The 24,259-nt window shown below is 36.2% G+C and overlaps 1 protein-coding gene across 2 annotated transcripts; it reads right to left on the bottom strand.

The window, feature by feature from the left end:
* Window positions 1-7,287: 7,287 nt before the first annotated feature.
* LOC141399867 (uncharacterized) lies at window positions 7,288-11,293 on the bottom strand. 2 transcript variants are annotated; one of them, XM_073979203.1, is made up of 6 exons: window positions 8,533-10,998; window positions 8,214-8,406; window positions 8,019-8,138; window positions 7,841-7,956; window positions 7,714-7,755; window positions 7,288-7,646 (listed from the first exon to the last, which is right to left on the bottom strand). In XM_073979203.1, the coding sequence occupies exons 2-6, from the start codon at window positions 8,318-8,320 to the stop codon at window positions 7,462-7,464; spliced, it is 570 nt and encodes a 189-aa protein (XP_073835304.1). In that variant the 5' UTR covers window positions 8,321-8,406; window positions 8,533-10,998; the 3' UTR covers window positions 7,288-7,461. The 2 variants fall into 2 exon arrangements, with proteins under 2 accessions (XP_073835304.1, XP_073835303.1); XM_073979202.1 differs by lacking the exon at window positions 8,533-10,998 and adding an exon at window positions 11,052-11,293 and having other exon boundaries at window positions 7,289-7,646.
* Between the last annotated feature and the right edge of the window lie 12,966 nt (window positions 11,294-24,259).

The following is a 24,259-nucleotide window of genomic DNA, read 5'->3' as shown; positions in this document are numbered from 1 at the left end:
ATCGTACAGACCGATTTCGCTTTTGTCGCCCGTAGCAAAGACACTTGAGGCCTTGATCCTCCCCAGTATCAGAAATAGCTATCAAGTTGCCGATCATCAACATGGATTCCGTAAGCAGCACAGCACGACAACAGCGCTGCACGCCATTACCACATATATCTGTAAAGGACTCAACCAGAGACGGCCGTGCGATAGAACAGTGATGGTGGCGCTTGACTTATCAAAAGCCTTTGATACAGTCAGGCACTTCACGCTGTTTGAGGACATTGAGCAGACAACCCTCCGGCCAAGCTTGAAACGTTGGATAATCAACTATATGTGTGGACGCCAGTCGTACGTGGAATTCAGGAATAAGAAGTCCAAACCCCGTAGAGTGAAACAGGGAGTTCCCCAAGGTGGGGTGATATCTCGGGAACTGTTTAACCTCTACCTCTCCTGTATTCCACCCCCTCCACGGCATTGAGATCGTGACGTATGCGGATGATTGCACGATCTTGGCGTCGGGTACTTATCCTGATGACATCTGTGAGAGACTGAACAACTATTTAACTGATCTTACCACCTTTTTCCATTCGAGGAATATGCAGATTTCCCCCCACAAAATCTACAGCCACTCTGTTCACCACATGGATAGCGCAGTTTGGACGTGAGTTGAATGTCGTGGTCGACGGTAGCAGAATTCCGACCACAAACTGCCCTAAAATTTTAGGGGTCACATTCGACACTACATTCACGTCGTGCGCACACGCCACAGCTATCTGCGACAAGTTGAAAAGTAGGAACAAGGTCCTCAAGTCCCTGGCCGGCAGCACTTGGGGTGCAGATAAAGAAACCTTGTTGACCACATATAACGCGATAGGTCGGTCTGTGGTAAGCTATGCGGCTCCAGTCTGGTCCCCGAGATTGTGTGATTCGAACTGGAAAAAGATTCAAACTTGCCAGAATGCAGCCCTGAGAACAGCGACAGGGTGCCTCCTCAAATCTTCAGTGGACCATCTACATGAGGAGGCAAAAATTCTTCCTGTAAAGCAACACAATGAGATGCTTTCGTTGCAGTACCTGCTTGGATGTTATCGTGTGAGCCATCCCAATCACCATTTGGGGTTGGCCCGGCCCATTCAGGGAGATCAGGAAGGATATCCATGCTTTAGAGGGAGAGGTCCAACGATACAGGAGAGAACCCCTAGATCAACAAGCATATCAAGCAGGATTGAATTGTATTCACACGGACGCAGTTGCCAAGGCCTTAAGCAATTATAGTGTGAATAAAGTACTCGGAGTACATCCTCCATCTATCGCAGCTGAGGAGCGTCAGCTGCCACGACAAACTAGAGTAGTTTTGGCTCAACTACGCTCGGGATATTGCAGTCGCCTAAATTCTTATTGGGCGGAAATCGATCGCGCCGTGCAAGACATCTGCCCAGTATGCGGCATGGGCCCGCACGACACACAACACCTTTTTAACTGCGCCGCCAAACCTACCCATCTAACTCCAGTGGATCTATGGCTACATCCCATCGAAGCAGCCACTTTTCTTGTACTGGAGATAGACCCAGAGCCAGATTGAACAGAGGAACGAACAAATAAACATAACAAAAACACTGTTACAACAACAACAAGTAGTAACACGCACATCAACTCATTGTAACGTATTTTCAGTTTCCAGAATTAAACAGAATAAATCTTGCTTAAGTTTGTTAATTTATCAATAAGTCTTTTATTTATGACATAAAAGCACAACTAAATCTTTTACTCAAACATAATAGTACAACAACTGGCGACGAGGACGGTGAATAAAGAAATAAATTCTTTAATTTCAATTCATCTACGCAAAAATCAACTGCACATAAAATGTCAAGCGAGAACATTGTGAAATTACTAGCTGAACAGCAAGCGGCTATGAATCTTCAAACGCAGTTACTGCAACAATTAACAAATCTACTTCAAGCACAGAGTACTGGAAACACCAAAGATGCTACGAGTCCCAGCACTTCAAAAGCAGCATTAATGGAATCTCTTTCACATTCCATGACAGACTTCGTTTATGAACCGGAAAACGGATTAATTTTTCAAGCGTGGTACAATCGCTACCAACATGTCTTCGAAAAAGAAGCCCAATCTCTGGACGATCATGACAAAGTTGCGTTACTCTGGAGAAAGATGTCAAACAGTGTTCACGAAAGATTCAGGAACTACGTTCTTCCAAAGAATCCAACAGAAATGAGTCTCAAAGACACCCTGGAGAAACTTAACAAACTATTTGGTAAGGTAGAAACTCAAGTGTCTCAACGCTACAAGTGGTTGCAAATGAAAAAACTTGACGGAGATGACTATAAGGAATACGACGGTAGAGTTAACTTACAGTGCGAACTCTTCAAGCTAAATGAAATGCAAGTGGATCAATTCAAGTGTCTAGTCTATGTTGTAGGTTTACAATCAAGCAAAGACAACGACATTCGCTTACGTTTACTCAAATTGCTAGACGAAGCAAAGGACTCCATAACTCTAGACACTCTTGTAGGTGAAACTCAACGACTCATGGATTTGAAAACAGACAATACATTGATCGAGCATCAATCGCAATCAATTTGCGCAGTCAAGAAATTCGCCAAGAACAACAACAAGCATTCCCATAAAATTCCTAAAACGCCCTGCTGGTTATGCGGAGAAATGCATTACTCAAAATACTGTCCATTTAAAAATCATAAATGTTCAAAGTGTCAGCAGACAGGTCACAAGGATAACTTTTGCAAAAGCGCAAAACGAGGCAAGTCAACTGCAGACAAAACTGCAGTCAAGTCGGACAAAACAAAATACAACGCCAACGCTGTATTCTCTTCGAAGCAACTCCAATTTCAACAATTGCGAAAATATACCACCGTGGAGATAAACAAGAAACAAGTCAAATTACAAATCGACACAGCATCTGATATTTCAATCATATCACGATCAACATGGGAATACATAGGTAAGCCACACGTACACAAAACAGATGATACTGCAACAGACGTGAATTCCAACAGCATCAGCCTAATCGGAAAGTGTCAATGCAACATAACGGTATCAGACAAAACGCTAACTCTACAATGTTACGTCACGGAAATCGATAACTTAACCCTCCGTTGGACACCTGAGTCTAGCCAGGCCTTTTTCATTTTATTTTGCATTTTAAACTGGGTTAAAATAAAGCTATGGACCTGAGATTTCAGGTAGCTTTTCTTACCTTTCCAACGAAAGAAACATGAAGTCAAAAGGATCACCAGAGAAGGAGCTACAAGGATTTTTTGTCATACATATCACATTCGTAACACATGAGTCTGTCCAGACCCCACCTATTTTTAAATGGTTTTATTTAGCTCACCCCGTTTGTTTTATTTATTATTTATTCTTCGGTCAAATTTAGTAATTCAAATTTCACCCTCTTCCTGTCAACCGATTAATCTGAAATTTTGTATACACTTTGGATTTTGGTGACAATACAATTATGTTTATTCATTATCATTATAAATTCAAGATGACCGCCGCTACAAAATGGCGGATAATTTATGTTTTATTAATCCCATAAATATGGGTATCAAATAAAAGGGCTCAACAAGCAGAATACAATATACCATAAAAAATTGAAATCCAAGATGGCGGCCGCTAAAAAATGGCGGATAACGTATTTATTTATTTATTTTATTTATTTAAATATTTATTACAATTAAAAATTATAATAAACTTATAGCTAAAAGCACTAGCGACTACGGCTATCGGCTTTAAGTAGATTTAAATTATGTGGATTAAATTAGACGTTTAATATACATAATCATGATATATAAAAAAAAACTAGATTTTATAATGGAGATTTAAAAGACTGAGGAAATTGTAGATGTTGGTGATGTTCTGGTGTGATGGATTTTTCAGTGTTTCCAATGCATTGACAGGTGAAAAGCACCTTGATCGAAGGTTATGAAGGGCTGAACATTCGACGATTAGATGATGGGTCGATAAGGGGGAAATTCTGCAATAACTACATATTGGTGGTGATTCTTTCTTGAAAAGGTGTGAATGCGTTAAGCAGCTATGCGATAATCTCAATCGTGTATAGCATTTATTTTGATGAATATTCGTGGTTGACGGCAACAACAGTGGTTTTCTGTTGGGATTGATTTCTTTGTAAATATGACTGTATTCCGCCCAAAGTTTTTCGGTTTCGGTGTCAATTAGATGATTAGCAGCTTTTATAATATTTTTTTTCGTAGATGGAATAAAAGTATAGGCAGGAAATCTCTGAGGAATACTTTTGGCAACCGAGTCAGCGGCTTCGTTTCCAGGTATACCAACATGACTGGGTATCCACATGAGCTTTATTTTTGATTTGGCGTTAAACATTTCTTGTTGGATCGATGTAATGATTTCATTCTTGTTCCAGCAATTGGTACAGGAAGTGTAAACCGATTGGCTGTCAGTACAAATAAGAATTTTGAGACGCTGTGTTTTGGATAGTTCTACAGCTTTTAAAACAGCGATGGCTTCTGCGTCGAATATAGATCCATCATGTGGAAGTAGTCCAAATGATTTTATACCGCCGTCCTCTGAAACAACTGCAAACGATGTGTTGTGTTCTGTTTTAGATCCATCTGTAAAGAAGATGTCCCAACCAACTTGCTTGTACTGGGCAAATATGGTTTTTGCCAACTTATTGTATATTTCAGGATTGGTAGAGCTTTTTCGGAAACTTGTTAGAGAGTTATCAAAGACATTTATATTCAATGTCCATGGTGGATGTGTTTCATTTGGAGTTTTGTATGATATTACATTTAGTTTTGTTGCAATTTTGAGGATATTGCATAAAGTTGATGGATATTTAAGTTCTGTTTTTCCATTGCTGAAAGTTATAAAAAAATTACAACCGATAGTGCTTCTCATTCCGATTCCAACGTTGTACTACTTTTGTTGTAAAAACGTATACTTCCCGAGATATGGACCTGCAAAGTTCCACAAGGGCCTTCACTTGTAACTTTCGCAATTAAATATATAATATTATTCAGTCCATTCCATTATACATATAAGTTTCAATTTTGTTACAGGTAAACGAAATTCTATTCCTAACTACAGGGATAGTGTAATTAATTCATACACTGACGAAGAATTCATCATGCACTACCGTATTTCGAGAAACCTTTTTAAAGTTTTAAGCGGAAAATTTGCCGAGAGTTCTCAATACCAAAAACTGCGGCCGGATAAAAGATTATCAAGTGAAGATCATTTGGCCATTTTCCTTTGGTTCGCCGGTCACGAAGCATGCAGCTTTCGTGACATATCGGATAGGTTCAATGTAACCATTTCCACCGTTAGCCGCGTAATTTCAAGGGTAACTAATTTTGTGAGCAACTTAAGTCCGCAGGTCATAAAATGGCCTACTGCTGAGGAAAAAGAGGTCTCAAGTCAATATTTTAAAATAAAGTGTGGATTCTCGGGAGGAATAGGTGAGTTTGTAATCAACAGTAGTATTTATTTGTATGTTCCTTTACTTTTAAAAATGGCAATAGTAGCAAAAAATTGTGAAACTGCTATGCTTTTAAAAGTAAGGGAACATGAACACTACTATTATTAATGCGTTTTTGGTACATTTCTTTACATATAGGATGTATAGATGGGACACACATTATTATAGACCCACCTGTAGACTCAAGAAATGATTACGTTGACCGTAAAGGTCAGTTTTCTATGCATATGCAAGGTATTTGCAACGAAAGGCGTAAATTTATTAACGTTTTTATCGGTTACCCTGGATCGTCACATGATAGCTGGGTAATGCAAAATTCGCCCATTTTCCAAAATCTGGAAAACAAATGTGGAGGTGAGATATTGGTAACACTTTAATTTATCACTTAAATTAATACATGGGATTATAGATTACTTTATTCTTGGGGACTCTGCATATCCATGCAACAAAAATATTATAACACCGTATAGGGACAACGGCCATTTGACAAACGCCAAGAAAAACTTTAATATGAGACTGAGCTCTGGTCGTGTCATAATTGAACACACCTTTGGCATTTTAAAGCAAAGGTTTAGACAGCTTTATTACTGCAAATTAAGAGGCATTGAGAAATTATGCCACTTTATAAGAGCTTGCTGTGTCCTACATAATCTTGCAGATGAAGATGACTTCGTGTTTGAAGAAAGCACTTGTGAAGCAGAAGATGACACAATTCTCCACCATAGCGTTGCTTCGAATAATGTGGTGCGAGACCTCTTGTGTCAAGAACTGCAAGGTTTGTAAACAGGTTTGTAAAAACACTAGAACATTTGTAGAAAAATGTAGTACATAATAATTGTTTATTTACTTTATAGCTCAATATGCAGTATAATGCAACAAAAACTTCCCAGACTTACTCAACAGCAACATCAATAAATCCGTTTGGAACTCACCACCAATATATTCACGGAAAAGGTAAGCATTTTGAATAGTAATATATGTGCGATTTCACAATTTCTAAATGTATCTCCTTCCGTTAGATGGCAACAATGAATGGTCAATGACGCCGAAGTATTGGACGAAAAAGATGAAACGCAAAATCCATACTTCAATACCTCCACAAAGGAAACTCATGGTGCCAACGTCACATCAACAATTATGCTTTTGTCTGGTAGTCTGACATGCAATCAATGGGACGACCAATCCCAATTTTACCTGATTTAGTCCTAATTTTTTATAATCATTTTTAGAAATATTCCCCTGAAAAGTTGCAACTATAGCCAACTAAAAATATAATTTTTTATTTAATATGTATATGTTTATTAATTAAATTCATACATTTCTATTATAATACATATACTTTTGTAATTCATTCATTACATTGGCTTAACTAGTTATATGTAATAAAATTAGTTTTGGAAACATATTACACAAAATAGTTCGTTTGAAATCCATTAAATATAAATTGTTAAATTAAATAAGTTTAATTCATATATTATTTCTATATATCATACATATACATACATTGTTTTTAAATTCATCTATTTGTTTTAATTGCATATGTTAGCTATATGTATTATATATTTAGTATACATATAATAAAATTAGTTTTGAACACATATATCACAAAATTATTCGTTTTTGATTCATTGAACATAAAATATTTTTTAATTTAAAAAAAGAGAATGAATTCTAAACTGTTTTTAAATTCATTTATTACATTGATTTTAATTTCATATATTAGTTATATGTATTATATACTTAGTATATAGTAAAATTAGTTTTGAACACATACATCACAAAATTGTTCGTTTTAATTCCATTATATATTAATTGTTTTTTAAATTAAATAAATTGATTTCATATATATTTAATATATATTTACTTCGTTTTTTTTTAATGGTTTAATTTCATATTATATTAGTTATACATAGTATATATATTGTTAATATGTTTTAAATACACATATTACAAATTTGTTCATTTTAAATTCATTGGTTTTTCTCACTACCACATACATGCATAGCAATTCTTTCTAATAACTCATTTCTTTTTTCGTTACTTTTTTCTTTTATTTTTAAGTGATTTAAAACGGCAGAGTGGTAGTTTCTTTTCTCCTCAGCTATTTCCTCCAATATTTTTAACGCTTTCTTCTTTGGATTGACATTTTTCTTTTCTGTAAAGAAAATACTTTAAATAAGCACGTATATACATACGTAGTATAGAAAGACGCTCATATTTACCTTTTTTCTTTTCCAAACACTGTTTTGAATTTGAACGGGTATCTGCAACAAGAAATTTATAAATGAGTCGTTCGTTCATATCGTCACCTGAAATGCTTAAAATCATATTCGCGGAGTTTACACTTACCACTGTCGTCGGAAAGTTCTTCTTGCATTTTATTCTCCTTTTCGACAATTTCTTCGCTATCAAGGACAAATTCTGGGTTGATTGACTTTTTGTTACCCAAAATATTATCAAGTTCCCTTTAATAAAGTAAAATAAGTTTAAGAGCTCTATTCTATTTGATTTGTTTCCAAACACTCACAGTTCGTACGGACATGTCAATTTGTTGCGGCCAGTCAACGAGTTATTTAGCTTTGTATTCTTGTATCTCCTCTCCATTCCACGGAATTTGGTTTCCACCTGATCCGCTGTAAATGTGTACCTGGAATGGAGTATTCAAAATTAGGTCAACAGGGAAAAAAACAATAAGTAATGAAGTAGATGTGGATACACTTACCCTGCATCTCCTAGACGCTCTGATATATATTGGTAAAGTTTTCGTTTGTTTTTTAAAAACGCAGACTTTCCGACTTTATGCATATTTTCCTCCAATAGACTCAACATCAGTCTTATTGGGGCGTCAAGCCAGACTTGTTTCCCTGGACTCTGAGAAAGGTCATACCCATATTCTACGTACCCGTCCAGGTATTCTGAAAATAATTGATACAAATAATATTGATACAAATATATAATTAATAAATTATAAATCGGTCAAAAAAATGTTAAGGAAAATTCTCTTATTTGAAACAAAATTTTGATGTATTCAATAAACTCACAAAAATATATGAAGACTGAACACCAAATTTCTGTAATATTGGGTGGATAATGTGGCTAAAACCTTAAAAACCCCAATATTGGGTGGTACCGTTCCACGGGGGTTATATCAAAACGTGAACCAATACCAACAATTCTCTGTAAAAATATTTCGCAAGGCCTGGCGAAGACTAAATACCAAATATCAGCTACATTGGTTGTTTAATGTGGCTAAAACCTTGAAAATACCGAAAATCCGGCGATACCGTTCTATTGGAGCTATATCAAAACGTGGACCTATGTACATAATTTTTATCAGAAAAGTTTTTTGGTCCATTGGGAACCCTGAATGCAAATTTTAGTCGTGAAATATATGTAAAATCTTCAAAATTCCGAAGATCGTTATATGGGGTCTATATCAAAACGTGGACTTATGTCCATAATTTTTATCGCAAAAGTGTTTTGTAAAGTGAAAACCCCGCATCTCAAAATTCAACCAATTTGGTTGACAAGTTTAGCTAAAATATTCAAAAATACCGAAACATTAAGAAGTACCGTTGCATGGGGACTATCCCAAAACGTGGACCGACCTTCCCAATTTTTTGCTCTCGACATTGTCAGTGAACTATAAGTATTTATACCAAAATTCATCTGACAAAGCCAACTCCTTTTATATTTGACCACCGTTTATTTGAACTCGCGACATAGTGCAGGGTTTTTTTTTTGAGGTTATGCACCATTATCTCGGGAACTATGGACTTTCCCTGGAAAAAAATTACAATGACGCAACGGGGGCCGCACGAACATCCTGTTACAAACAATTTCATAATGATTCGTGAGGTGTCACCAAACTGCACTTATTTCAAATTTTGTGTGGGAGGTACCTGAAGGAGTGGACCGATATAATCCATATTCGAACCTGATGTATGCCTAGAGGTAGTATTACCATATGCAAAGTTTGTTCAATTCGGTTACTCCCTTCGAGAGTTATCGTGCGCACAAATTTTGCGATAATTTTTGATCATTTGTGGGGGAGGTCCTGAAAGAGTGGACCTGTTTGGCCCATCTTCGAACTTAAACTAAGTTTGGACAAAATATTACGAAAGCCAAATTTTGGACCGAATCGGTTGATCCGTTCGAGAGTTATCGTGCGCAGCAGCCAGCCAGACAGACGGACGGACATTGCTCAATCGACTCCAAATTGTCTAAAACACATTTCGTCCAAACATTCTTGGGGTCGAAAACCATTATTTCGATGAGGCACATTTTTGGTCGTATCAAAGCGTATATACCCTCATTAGGCTAAAGGCTGAGGGTATAAAAACAAGTAAAAATTAGTCGGCTTTGGCTCAGCCTATATCAGTTGAAACTTTCATCTATGGACAATATTTAATCGAATACCCCCGTTACGCAAACCAAAAAAGCGTTGCGGAGGATGTACCTGGAGAAATGCATCAGCATAGTACATTATGGAAGTGGATTTCATTTCTATTGGCCGTAGGATAACTTGGAGGTTTTGTCAGGAAGCATGGACTTATGGACTTGCCCACTACAATCATAATATCGCTGTAAACAGGTTTACTACAGCATAGTAGCATAGGTATAACTTTCCAAGGGATCTTCGAAAAGATCCTAAACTGCATATAACCAAAACATGTTGAACTTTTGTGGAGGAGTTGAGCTAAATTTCGACAAAATATTATATCTAAAGTTTGGTCCAAATCGGTTGCGGTAATCGAGAGAGTGGACCTATGTGTATTCGAACCTGATCTATGCTTCGCAGATATATTACGATGTGCAAAGTATGGACTAAGTAGGTTATTGTCTTTAAAACCATTTTAGCTAAAAGTTTTTAACTTTTGTTGTTGTAGCAGCATATGATGCTGGGTTGGCAGCCGAATAACTTATGTATGCTTCGGGTCAATCCGGTACAAAAAAACCCGCTGCTGTGGGATTCTAGAGTGCACCGATGTGCTCTTCGAACGTAAACCAAGTTCGGACAAGAGTTATTGTGCGCACAGTCAATAGACAGACGGACTGAAACGAATTCGTCCAAACATACTTGGAATCTGAAACCATTATTTGGATGAGGCACACTTTGGCTGAATACAAATGTCTATACCGTTGTTATCCTAATGGCTGAGGTTATAAAAATAAGTTTGTATACAATTATAAGTTCATTTTTCTCCTGCTCAGGGTCTTTCTCCAGTTTTAGGGTTGTGACGATTGGGTGAAACCACAAAGCTATTCGAGTTGAGTAGGTTTGGCAGGGCAGTTGAAAAGGTACACTGTGTCGATGTAAACGATCTATAGACACCCATTAAACTGTACATAAGCGATATGGTCCATATTCGAACATAAACTTAGTTTGAAAAATTATTACGAGGCCACCAATTTGGATCAAATCAGTAGATCCGTTCGAGATTATCGTGCACTCCAACCAGACGGACATGGCTAAATCGACTTCCACTTATCTGAAACGGATTTCTTCCAAACAATCTTGGTGTCTAAAATTCCAAAACCAATTAGTAATATATCTCACCAGCCTCCATTTTTAAGTAAATTCAATTCCAACGATGCTGTGTTTTGCTTATGTGTTTAGGCTTATTTTCGTTTCTTATAATTGACTTATTTCTTTTCCACTAGTTAATTTTAATCTTTCGTTTAATTTGTTTTGATATTTTCCCAAAATGTTGTGTAATTTTATCCAATTAATTAATATATTTGCTTTTTTTAACTACAAAATGAATTTAACAATGAAAGGAATTTATTCTTCTATTTTGATCAGCTGTTTGTTAGCGTCATTTTGACAGCTGTGTTTGATTGTGACGTTTCTGCTCAATGTTACACATTTTCCGTTCCCGTACATTTTGGAAAAATTGTGTGCGTTGAACTCATTTTTGACAGTTCTCTCTTTTGAACATTTTACCATTAAAAAAGTACTGGAACGAAGCTAGTGTAACTGACAATGGGGATCCTTGTGGGATACCATTGTACAGTGAAACTGTTTCTGAATGGGTATTATTTATTAGTACTGAAAATTTTCTATTTGTTAAAAATGACTTGATGAATAGAAACATTTTTGGTCCTATTTTCCAGTCTAAAAGCTTCTGAAGGACTATGTGAATACCAATTCTGTCAAAAGCTTTAATAAAATCTATTGACAAAATTGATGTGTGTCTTCTTACTGACTGGTTTTTTCGAATAATATGGTCTATGAACAAAAGTGCATCAACTGTACTAAGACCAGGTTGAAATCCAACTTGGTTTTGTGATATAAGCTTGTGTTTCTTTATGAACCACAACAGTCTTTTAGATATTATTTTTTCCAAAAGTTTACCAATACATGGTAATAGAGATATCGGTCTATATGAATCAAGTTGGTTGTTTGGTTTGTTTGGCTTAGGAATGGGTAGAATGGATGCGGATTTATAGAATTGCGGAATTACACCCGATGAGTAAATCTCATTGTAATGCTGCAAGAGGTGTTGTTTAAAAGAATAAGGGGTATTTTTTATCATGGGATATGATATTCTATCTAACCCAGGAGTTTTCCCTTTGGAGGTTTTAAGACTATATAATAACTCTTGAAGAGTTAAGTCGTTTTCCAAATGTTTGGATTTAGGGGAAGGATGCGTTGGAGGATTTGTATTTAGTAACTGTGTTTTGTTGTTACAAAACTGTGATGAAAAATTTGAGTCACTGGAATTTAAAGACCAATGTTGGGCAAATGTAGAAGATATGATATTTGAATCTGAAATATTGTTGCCATTTATTTCAATTGCTTTGATTTCCTTTGGCTGCCAATTACCAGTAAGTAATCGTATTTGGCGCCATAAAAGAGATGAGGTAGACGTAGGAGAAATGGAAGAAGTAAACCGCTCGAATGCTTTAGCTTTAGCTATACTTTTTGCTCTGTTAAAAATGGAATTTTTTCTTTTATAGTTCAAAAGGTGATCCCTTGTTATATTACGGCGATAAATTCTCCAAGCTGCTTGTTTTTCATTTCTCAGAACTTGAATCTCTTTAGACCACCAAGGAACATTCTTGGTTCTAACTTTGTTTTTAGTTTGTGGTATGCTATTGTTTGCAGAGTTACGAATAATTTTCCTTATCTGAGCACCTTCTTGGTTTGTATTTTTAGATATTGGAAATTTTGTTTCTTCACTAGATATGTTTTTACGAAATTTTCCCCAATCGGCTTTGTCAGTGATATATTTAGGTTGAAAAGATGAAGAAATATTGGAATTTATATTCAAAGTAGCAAAAGCGGGATAATGATCGCTGTTGTAAAGATCATCTACTGTGTGCCAAGAACATTTTGGATATAATGATATAGATGTAACTCCGACATCTATATGTGTTAATGTGTTGTGAGTGCTGAGATGTGTTGGTGAACCGTCATTTAAAACTGACAAATTAGAATTGTTTAAAAATGTTTCAATTATTTCACCTCTTTTATTGGATTTGGTGGATCCCCAAAGATTACTCCAGCCATTAAGATCGCCAAGGATCATAATAGGAGTGGTTATATTGTGTAAAAGTGAGTCAAGAATGGGGACAGTTATATTTTCCCGGGGGGGGAATGTAAAGGGAGAAAAGTGTGAAAGTTGTTGATAGATTAATTTGGACAGCAACGCAACAAAGCGATGTTCCACTGTGCACAATTTTGTGTGGTATATTTTTCTTTAAAAGTATGGCAACGCCTTCTTTAGCAGAATTATATCTGTTAAAGAAGTATCCAATATATTGTTTTGGTGTATATGGAGTTAGGTTCTTTTTGCATTTTGTTTCTTGTAAACAAACGATATCCGGATTTGTATCCGCAAGTAGCAACTGTAAATTAGAGTAGTTGTTTATGTATCCTCTGATGTTCCAATGCGCAATTTTTAGCACCATTGGGAGGACTAGAGATTATTTATCAGATAAATAATCTGTGTTTGTATCCATAGGCAAAACTTTGTTTTGCATATGTGATACTGGTTCTGAATAAGAGAAAGAATTTTGTTGTGATGGTAAATTTTGTTTCTCTTTAGATAAAGAGAAAGCCGATGTTGACGGCGATTCACTGTTAAATGTGTTTGATTTTTCATGAAGTGTTGTTGGAATGTTGGTTGACGTGGTAAAACTTTTAGAACAATGCATGGAGCTCATTGTTGTTGAGAGGGGTTTGTTTGCTGTGGATTGTGTGCTCAGAGCGGAGAGAGATGTGGTATTGGTTGTTGTTGTTTTAATAAAGTTTTTGGAAGAAGAGGAATTTGGTGATGATTGAGAGGAAGTGCTAGTGGGTTTGTTGTTGTTATTTTCTGTTGGTGTTTTAAAGGAATTGTTGGTTACTTTTATTTTGGTATTTTCTGAGTTGTGGGTTGGGGGAGAATTTGTTGATGTCTCTTTTTTAGATGATGCTTGTTCTTGTTTTTCTTTATTGGATGTTACTTCTGAAAAAGATTTAAAGTTAACGCTGTTTAATGGCTGGTTTTTGTATTGACGAATTGCTTCTTTCATTGTGCATTTATTTATTGTTTTAATTTTTAAGATTTCTTTTTGTTGTTTATAGACTTTGCAAGTATTTGAGGATGCTGGATGGTCTTCACTGCAATTTGCACAGAATGTGCGGGTGCAGGTATCAGGAGAGTGAGGGGGTAAATTGCAATTTACACATGTTGGTGGATTTGTACAACGTTTAATTGTGTGTCCCAGCAATTGACATTGCTTACATCTCATTGGATTTGGGTAATGCTCTCTCACAATGGCTGTATGATAGGCAATTTGCAATTTCTCTGGGAGATTGTAGAGATCGAAAGTAACAAGAATTACTCCCGTTTTTATTTTTTTTACCATCAACTGTCTTTTCATATTTATAGACGTCAACGACGCCTTTATTAGAGAGTTCGTTTATGATCTCTTTTTCGGGAATATTATTTAGATAAGGAGCATAAATTGTGCCTCTGGTGACATTAAGTTGTTGGTGTAATTTGCAAGTTACTTTGCATACACCTGTTAGTTCGTTTGTGTTTAAAATTCTGTCTGCAATTGCTTTATCTTTAACTAACAACAACAAACTACCATCTCTCAGAGGAGAAATGCTCATTATTTCTTTAGTGATAATATCGAATGCTTTTTGTATAGCAAAGCAAGAATATTGTGTCAAAGGTTTTTTTTCATCTACTGAAGAAACAACAACATACCTTGGATTGGGCACTGCTTTGGTTGGGAGAGAAGGGAATTCACATGTAATTCCTCCGCCATTTTGTTTTTTACGTTTTTTTTTGGGGACTCTCTGCTAAAATAGCAAATTGATTGTCCCCTAAATTGGGGGGCCCAGGGGGCATAATGCACTTTTTTAAATCGAACTATTTATATAATTATATTTTCTAATGGCACACAGTAAATTAGATAAAGATTAAATCGGAAGGTGTTGGAATTAAATGGCACTGAGAAAAAACTTTGATGAAAAACGAATGTGTGAACACAAAATGAAGCGGTCGAGTGACTGTACGCAATGAGTGCTAGTCGACGACTGGCGGATAACGTAGTTTTTATCAATCCCATCAATATGGGTATCAAATGAAAGGGCTCAACAAGCAGAATACAATATACTATAAAAAATTTAAATCCAAGATGGCGGCCGCTACAAAATGGCGGATAACGTAGGTTTTATCAATCCCATCAATATGGGTATCAAATGAAAGGGCTCAACAAGCAGAATACAATATACTATAAAAAATTTAAATCCAAGATGGCGGCCGCTACAAAATGGCGGATAATGTATGTTTTATTAATCCCATAAATATGGGTATCAAATGAAAGGGCTCAACAAGCAGAATACAATATACTATAAAAAATTGAAATCCAAGATAGCGGCCGCTACAAAATGGCGGATAACGTAGCTTTTATCAATCCCATCAATATGGGTATCAAGTGAAAGGGCTCAACATGCAGAATACAATATACTATAAAAAATTTAAATCCAAGATGGCGGCCGCTACAAAATGGCGGATAACGTAGGTTTTATCAATCCCATCAATATGGGTATCAAATGAAAGGGCTCAACAAGCAGAATACAATATGCTATAAAAAATTTAAATCCAAGATGGCGGCCGCTACAAAATGGCGGATAACGTAGGTTTTATCAATCCCATCAATATGGGTATCAAATGAAAGTGCTCAACCAGTAGAATACAATGTACTATATAAAATAAAATCCAAGATGGCGGCCTCTACAAAATGGCGGATAACTTAGGTTTTATCAATCCCATCAACATGGGTATCAAATGAAAGGTCTCAACAAGTAGAATACAATTTACTATGCAAAATTGAAATCTAAGATGGCCGCCGCTACAAAATGGCTGATAACAATTTTTTTTTTCAATCCTACCAATATGTGTATCAAATAAAAGGGCATGACAAGAAGAATACAGTACACTATACAGTACATCTTACACACCCGAAAGCCATACAGTTTCCAGCTAAGTACAATTACAGGACGGCTGAAAGAAGAATGTTGTCTTTAATACTATCATGGGCTTCTACAATACATAAAATGCAAGGCAGCACTGTGGATCACGAAGGTCAAGCCTACGTGGCTCTTAGTAGAGTAAGATCGTTGCAGGGACTACGTATGGAGGAGTTGGACTGCAATAAACTAACGGACAAGAAACCTTGCAATAATGAAGCACTAAATGAATTAAACAGAATGCGAAATAAAAACTAAAAACTAGAAAATAAAAATAGGTAAAAAAACTTTTTAAGTTAAACGGTTTTATATTAAACATACATTGCAATGTTTAAGATAAATGTACTAAAAACCAAATAATAATGAAATAGATACAGTCGTGGGAATTATAAACATATGCATAGACTAAACTAAAATAAAAACGTGGGGCACGTCAATTGTCTACAAATTATCGACTTAATGTGCGATAGAATAATCGTTTAATTCGTCGTTAGGCAGTTGGCCCTCAGACGGTGAGGAAATTATTTACTATTTTCTTGCTCATGGAAATTCCAATAGTTATACTTCTTCTTTATTGCTTATTCGATTTTCGAATGTTAGCGATCATATTACAATTGTCAAAAAAATTACATATTTATGTTTTTTATAAATTATTAACAAAATAGGAAAATATATCTCTATTTCTCGCTATGCTTATTAGATTTTCGGCGTTCTGGAATTCTGTCCATTGTTGGATATTTTGAATCCATGACATCTCTTTTCTTCCTCTGGTACGTCTTCCTTCTATGTTTGCTTGCAGTATTTCCTGGAGAATGATGTATTTACGGTTTCGCATAATGTGCCCTAGATATGCCGTTTTCCGTTTCTTTATGTTGTTTAATAATTCTCTTGTTGTATTCATTCTTCGCAATACTTCAGTATTTGATACATGCAGGACCCATGGTATTTTTAGTGCTCGACGGTACACCCACATCTCAAATGCTTCGAGTCGTTTGATATCTGCCGCTTTTAACGTCCACACTTCGACTGAATATAACTAGACTGGCCATATATACGCTTTTATTAAACGAGATTTTGTTGCAACATTTATATCATGGCTTATTAGAACTTTTTTATATTTATGAAATGCATCTCTTGCCATTTCTATGCGACATTTGATTTCTTTTGAGTAGTCCCATTGATCGTTTAGCAAAACTCCCAGATATTTGAAACTTTGTACCCTCTCAATATGGAAATTTTGTATTTTTAAAATCAGCTCGTTGTGAGCGTTGTTCTTACTTATTATCATAAATTTTGTTTTGAGGGTGTTTATTTTTAGCCCATACAACTCACTACTTGATGTTAGTCTATCAACAAGATTTTGTAGGCCTGATATGCTGTCGGATATTAATGTAGTGTCATCAGCATATCTGATATTATTTATGTAATTGTTGTTTATCAATATACCTTCTTGGATGCCATCTACTGCTTCGTGAAAAATTTTTTGGGAGTAAATATTGAAGAGTAGTGGGGATAAAATGCATCCTTGCCGAACTCCTTTAGATATTGCTACATCTTCAGTTAAATCTCCATTTATGTTGACTTGGGCAGTCTGGTGCCAGTACAAGCTTTTAATACACCTTATCTCTTTCTCATCGATTCCAATTGCTGTGAGAATTTCCATGAGCTTATCATGCTGCACAGTGTCGAATGCTTTTTCGTAATCTATAAAGCATAAAAATACGTCTTTGTGGACACTTCTACATTTTTGAACGAGTATTTGTATGCAGAATAAAGCCTCACGGGTTCCCTTTCCTTCCTTAAAACCAAATTGAGTTCCTCCCATTTCCTTTTCACATGTCTCATATATTCTCTTCTGGATAATTTTAAGAAAAATTTTAAGAGCGTGACTCATTAAACTAATGAGACGATAGTCATTGCATTTTTTGGCATGGGGTTTTTTTTGGTATTGTTATAAAGGTGGATTTTAGCCAATCCTGTGGGTATATACCAGTATCGTAGATGTAGTTAAACAGTTTTGTCAGTAGCTCAATGTTGCTGTTATTTAGCATTTTTAATAATTCAACTGGAATTTCATCAGGCCCTGTAGCTTTTCCATCTCGAAGGGATTTTATTGCTGATTCTACTTCATTATTTGTGATGCTGTTTCCTGTCATATAATCTGGTGCATTGTTAACGTAGCTTGATCTGTTATCATCCTTAAATAGTGTTTGGATATATTCTTTCCAGATATGTTTCTTTTCTGCAATTTCAAAGACCGGTTCATTGTTGTTATTGAAAAGGATAGATGGATTTGTATTCCTATATTGTCCAGATGCTTCTTTCAATTTCTTATGCAGGTTGAAATCGTCATGTAGGCTCATAAGTCTTTCAATTTCCTGACATTGAGTATTTAGGTGATTATTTTTTGCGTTACGTATCTCCCTTTGAATTTCTCTATTTAGTTCCCAGTACTTTTCGTAATCTTTATTTTTAAATGTTCTTCTTTCATCCATTAGCTGCAGGATTTCTTGAGTCATCCAATTTTTGGTCTTTGGTTTTATAAAATTGCCTAGGGTGTTTCTGGCTATTGAGTTTATAGTATTCTTTACATTATTCCATATATTTTCTATATCTTCGCTGTCGACATTATTCAGCTCTGTATTTATTCTTGTACATACATCCGATTTTAGTGTTTGGTTTTGAAGTTTTCCTAAGTCAAGTTTTTTACTTTGTGCCTTTTTAGTATGAGTTTTTAGTTTTATGCGTATCTTTGCCATTAAAAGGTTATGATCAGATGGTACATCAGCACTCGGATATGTTGTGGCCTTCCTTATTGATGAGCAGTGTCGCCTGTTGATAAGAATGAAGTCAATTTGGTTTCTAATGATGTTGCCAGTTCTGTCTTGTGGAGATTTCCAAGTGTAGAGCTTTCTTGGCGGTAGAGTGAAAAGTGTATTTGCTATCTTCATGTTGAATTCTTGACAGAATTGAATGAGTCGTTCACCTCTTTCATTTTTTTCGCCCAATCCATATCGTCCTGTAACACCAGTTACTTCACCTCTCCCTACTTTTGCATTAAAATCACCTTGGATGATATTTATATCATGGGGTTTTGTAAGTTTAACAAGACTTTCTATTTCCTCATAAAACATTTCTACTTCTTCATTGCTTCTGTCTGATGTGGGAGCATATACTTGAATTATATTGATGTTGAGCGGCCTTGCTTTTATTTTGATCATCATGGTCCTATCTGATTTTGGAAAAAATCCTACCTCGCTTTTGGAAATGTTCCCTCTAATGATAATCCCAACACCATTCCTATGATTCTTGTTCGAATTTCCAGAGAAGAAGATTTTGGCACCATGGGATACGAATTCCGAAACATTCGGCCACCAGGTTTCGCAAACACCTAGGATATCTATATTCAGTCTTTCCATTTCAGATATTGTGTTGCTTAATTTGCCTGACTCATAAAGGCTTCTAACATTCCAAGTACCAATGTTAAGCGTCTTTTTAGTTTTACCTCCGGGGATTCTTAGCACCCTCGAGTTACCGGAGATTGAGGGCCATATGTTTGTTTCTGCATTCATTGTAATATGGTTTTCAAGGGATAATACATCAGTGATTTCCCCTTATCTTCTGATGGGTTGTAAGTTTTCCGTCCTCGTTTCAGCCGCTCTTCTTAGAGTACAGACGCTGTTTGCAGCCGCCCACTGTGGAAACAGACACCGCTACCTGTTGGTCCGCGAGAGGTATTTGATTTCCCTCTTACCACCCATATCTGGGAAGCATTCCCCTATCCGCCACCTGGGGACGCGTCCTCTAGGGGTTACAGGCTCCCCCGAGGAAATAGTTATACACTCCATGTAAATAAAAGAGATGTTTCAACTAGTTTATCGTTGGTCATTCACACTGGTGGCTGGCGAGGAATCATTTCACTGCTCGTAGTTTGTCTTTAATCGACAAAGTACTACTCGCTCACCACTATGAAACCCTAAAACTCGCTTATAATCGAGCTTGCTAGCTTGTTTGCACATTCTAGCCCTACTTATCACACGTCCATCGCTATCGGTTGAACACCTCCATAATTGTAGTGTAACATTACAAAACGAACATTTTAATCAACGATTGTAGACAATTTATTTTAGTCCAGTTTTATTTTTTTTAGTCTAGTCTATGCATATGTTTATAATTCCCACGACTGTATCTATATTATAATTTTTTGGTTTTTAGTACATTTATCTTAAACATTGCAATGTATGTTTAACATAAAACCGTTTAACAAATAAAACCCTTAAAAAAGCCTTTATGCTCTTTTTGTGGAGTGGAATGGTTCAAATATAGGATTCTCCATATGAATTAGAAGAAAATCCTTAGGACATATGCCCTCATTTACCTATTGATATTATCGTTATTGCACTGCAATAAGCTGTAAAGTTATAAAATAGACCCTATTCATTCAGAGTAATACCCCAGAATAAAATATAGTGCATTAAAATTATATATAAATAGGTTTTTCGAGCATAGAGACAAGAAAAGTACGAATTTTTACTCCAGAGGCATAGGATCCTTAAAACATATTCTACAACTTTTTATACGAAAATATTAATTAAGTTTACTAGAAAAATTATATTTATTACATGGGTCTGGCAAGACTCATGTGTTACGAATGTGACAAACAATATCGGTGTCCAACGAAGGGTTAAACATAATGGGTATCGACTGGATACAAAGTTTTAACCTTTGGGACAAACCAATTTCAGCTTGGTGTCGCCAAATATCAAACGATGAATACATATCAAACCTGAGAAGCAAGTTCAAACCTGTTTTTGACAACAACAGTCTTGGCCTTTGTACAAAAACCAAAGTGCATATTAAACTTCTTCCAGACGCAAAAGAAACATTCATTGCAAAAGGCCCAGTACCATATGCCGTGAGAACAGAAATAGAAACAGAGCTAGATAGACTTGAAAAAGCAAATATCATCACACCAGTCAATTCTTCAAAATTTGCAGCGCCAATAGTCGTGAGTAGAAGGAGCGGAAAAATTAGAATTTGTGCAGACTATTCCACGGGTCTCAACAATGCAATTGAACCAAATCAGTATCCTCTGCCCACTTCTGAAGAAATTCTCTCAGATTGTCACGATTGTATGATATTCAGTCATTTGGATCTCTCTGACGCATATCTTCAAGTAGAAGTCGACGATCAAAGCAAAGACTTGCTAACTATTAATACAGGTTATACAGATTTAATCGCCTCACTCTAGGTATAAAATCAGCACCAGGATCCTTCCAGCGAATCATGGATGAGCTATGCACAGGCATCCAAGGAGCACGAGCGTACATAGACGACATAGTCTTGGCAAGTAGATCTCTTCACGATCACAAAACTAATCTTAATTTGTTATTACAGAAAATTCAAGATTACGGGTTCAAACTCAAATTCGAAAAATGTAAATTTTTCAAACCATCAATCAAGTATCTAGGTCAAATCTTACATAAAAATGGCATACGAGCCGTTCAGACAAAATTCTTGCAATACAGAATCTCAAGGTCCCTGAAAACATTTCAGAAGTACGATCTTTACTTGGCTCCATAAACCACTATGGAAAGTATGTCTACAACATGAGAAACATCCGAAAACCACTAGATGATCTCTTAAAAAAAGATCACAAATTCATTTGGACCAAAAAATGTCAACAATCTCTCAACGAATTCAAACGCATTCTAACATCGGATTTACTACTAACTCATTACAATCCAGCATTGCCAAATCACATTGCAGCGGACGCATCATCACATGGCATCGGAGCGGTAATATACCATACTTACCCAGACAACAGTGTCAAAGACATTCATCACGTCTCAAGATCACTTACTCCAACGGAGCGAAATTACAGTCAAATCGAAAAAGAAGGACTAGCACTAGTTTTCGCCGTACAACGTTTCCACAAAATGATTTTCGGAAGAAAATTCACCCTTCATACCGACCATAAGCCATTGCTCACCATATTTGGTTCCAAAAAAGGTATTCCGGTCTACACCGCGAACAGGTTACAAGGTTGTGCTCTCATCCTTCTCACCTACGATTTCGATATAAAGTATACCAATACAAAGGATTTTGGACATGCAGACGTTCTGTCAAGATTGATAAGCGCACATGAAAAACCATCAGACGAGTACATCATAGCTTCAATCAACCTAGAAAACGACATAAGGTATGACATCACAGACGCCGTATCAACACTGCCAGTTAGCTTCAAAATGATACAGAATGCAACCAAAAAGGATTCAACCTTACAAACAGTTTCAAACTACGTATACAACGGCTGGCCAGAAAACAAAAACAGCATAGATTCTTCAATTCTTCCATATTTCAACAGGCAAGATTCAATATCAATAGCAGATGATTGTCTTATGTTCAATACGCGCATAATAGTACCCGAATGCTACAGAAAACAAATTCTCAAACAACTGCATCGCGGACACATAGGAACAGAAAGAAGCAAATCTATCGCACGCAGCTACGTATATTGGCCAAACATAGACAAGGGCATAGAGACTTACGTCAAGAAATGCAACAATTGCCAACTCGCAGCAAAAAGTCCCATCAAAACCAACCTTTGTCCTTGGCCCACAACAACACGCGTTCTCGAACGTGTTCACATAGATTAAGCAGGTCCTGTAAAAAGCATTTACTACCTCGTAATAGTGGATTCATATTCCAAATATCCCGTCATATATGAAACTTCATCAACCACGACCGCAGCAACATTAAGGTTACTAACAACTTATTGCTCAAAGTTTGGAAATCCTGAACAAATCGTATCCGACAATGGAACACAATTTTCCTCAGCGGATTTTGAAAATTGGTGTTCTCAACGAGGAATAAAACACACGCGAACAGTTCGATATCACCCAAGTTCCAATGGTCAAGCAGAAAGATTCGTCGATACTCTCAAACGATCTTTAAAAAAATCGGAGGGAAAGCAGACGGCATCTAATGCACTACAAACGTTCTTAGAAGTGTATCGTTCAACACCGAACAAAAACTCACCTAATGAACTCTCTCCAGCGGAATCATTCCTAGGTCGAAAAATGAGAACAGTTTTAGATTTAATAACAAAGCCTCCACCAGCGAGCAGAGAGAGAAACATTCAAATGGAGAAACAATACAACCGGAAACATGGTACAAAACAACGAAATTTCATCACTGGAGATCTTGTCTACGCTAAACACTTCAAAGGTAATAAAAGCTACTGGGTTCCAGGTGAAATTATCAACAAAGCGTGTTTAAGTTAGAATTGATTCTACAACTTTTAATTGGCCCTATGAATTGCATAGGTATATTCGTTGAAATCTCCTCATTCCCATTTATTACACCCCTGTAATAGTATGGTAAATTTCAACGAATATTCACTTGACAACCACCTTTTTGAAGCATCCATGCAGATGTCAACACATAAATAAACAAGAACGAGATCGATCGACAGCTTGAATTGCAAGCAACTTTTACCCGCGCTTTATCGTAAGCCTTAGTACATATCGTTGTACATAATTATTCGAAAGGTAATATTGTTTACCAATAATAAACACCGGCAATTGAGCCAAACCTTATACTAAAACTATCGTGTTTTATTTTATTTATTTCTTTTCATTGTTATTGACGGCCACTCGTACGCATTGGACGTACTGGCTCTATTGGGAGAGCCTTGATACACTTGTTCCCCCCAAGTCCCTATAGTGCGGACTAAACATTTGGTCGCTTCGGGCCGAATAAACATTTGATCCAATCGAGCCGGATATTCCAGTTGGCATAATTTTGGAATTAAAATACAGTCCACAACATAATTGCAGCTTTCAACTACCATCGGTACGTATAGTGCAAAGTGAGCAATAAATAAAAAGAAAAACAAGTGTTCGTTTGTTTGTGCGGTCGTTTTACAACGTCATAGATTCCCTCTTTTTTGTTAATCGGTCAAAGTCCAAATCGTGGACAGACATACGGGAATAGAAATATCAAAACAAAAATAATACATATTTGCTTCTAAATATTTCGCTTTAATTTTTGTTTATTTTCCTCTAAATTGTCGTTTACCTGCTTCTTATTGTTGTTGCAAAAGGTGTAGAAAATATTCCCTAAAATATTTCTAATTTGCATTGATTTCGTTTCGCTTTAGCAGTGTAAATATACAAACATATTTTCATAAATACATCGGTTACATATTTACACTGCACGGCCTATTCGTGGTCCCTTCTGTGTTGATACACACACGCTTGTATAGCTACATACTCCAGCATCGTCGCTCT

This window comes from Musca autumnalis, unplaced genomic scaffold, assembly GCF_047663935.1.
Source record: "Musca autumnalis isolate F117 unplaced genomic scaffold, ASM4766393v1 scaffold_3, whole genome shotgun sequence".
In the NCBI taxonomy this organism is placed as follows: domain Eukaryota; kingdom Metazoa; phylum Arthropoda; class Insecta; order Diptera; family Muscidae; genus Musca; species Musca autumnalis.
This window is presented reverse-complemented; position numbering and strand designations above follow the sequence as displayed.

Excerpts from the sequence above, each read along its gene's own strand:
- LOC141399867 (XM_073979202.1), bottom strand. Across the intron at positions 7,756-7,840 it reads AGAACTTTCCGACGACAGTG|ATACCCGTTCAAATTCAAAA; the intron begins GTAAGTGTAAAC and ends TTCTTGTTGCAG. Across the intron at positions 7,647-7,713 it reads GTGTTTGGAAAAGAAAAAAG|AAAAGAAAAATGTCAATCCA; the intron begins GTAAATATGAGC and ends TTTTCTTTACAG.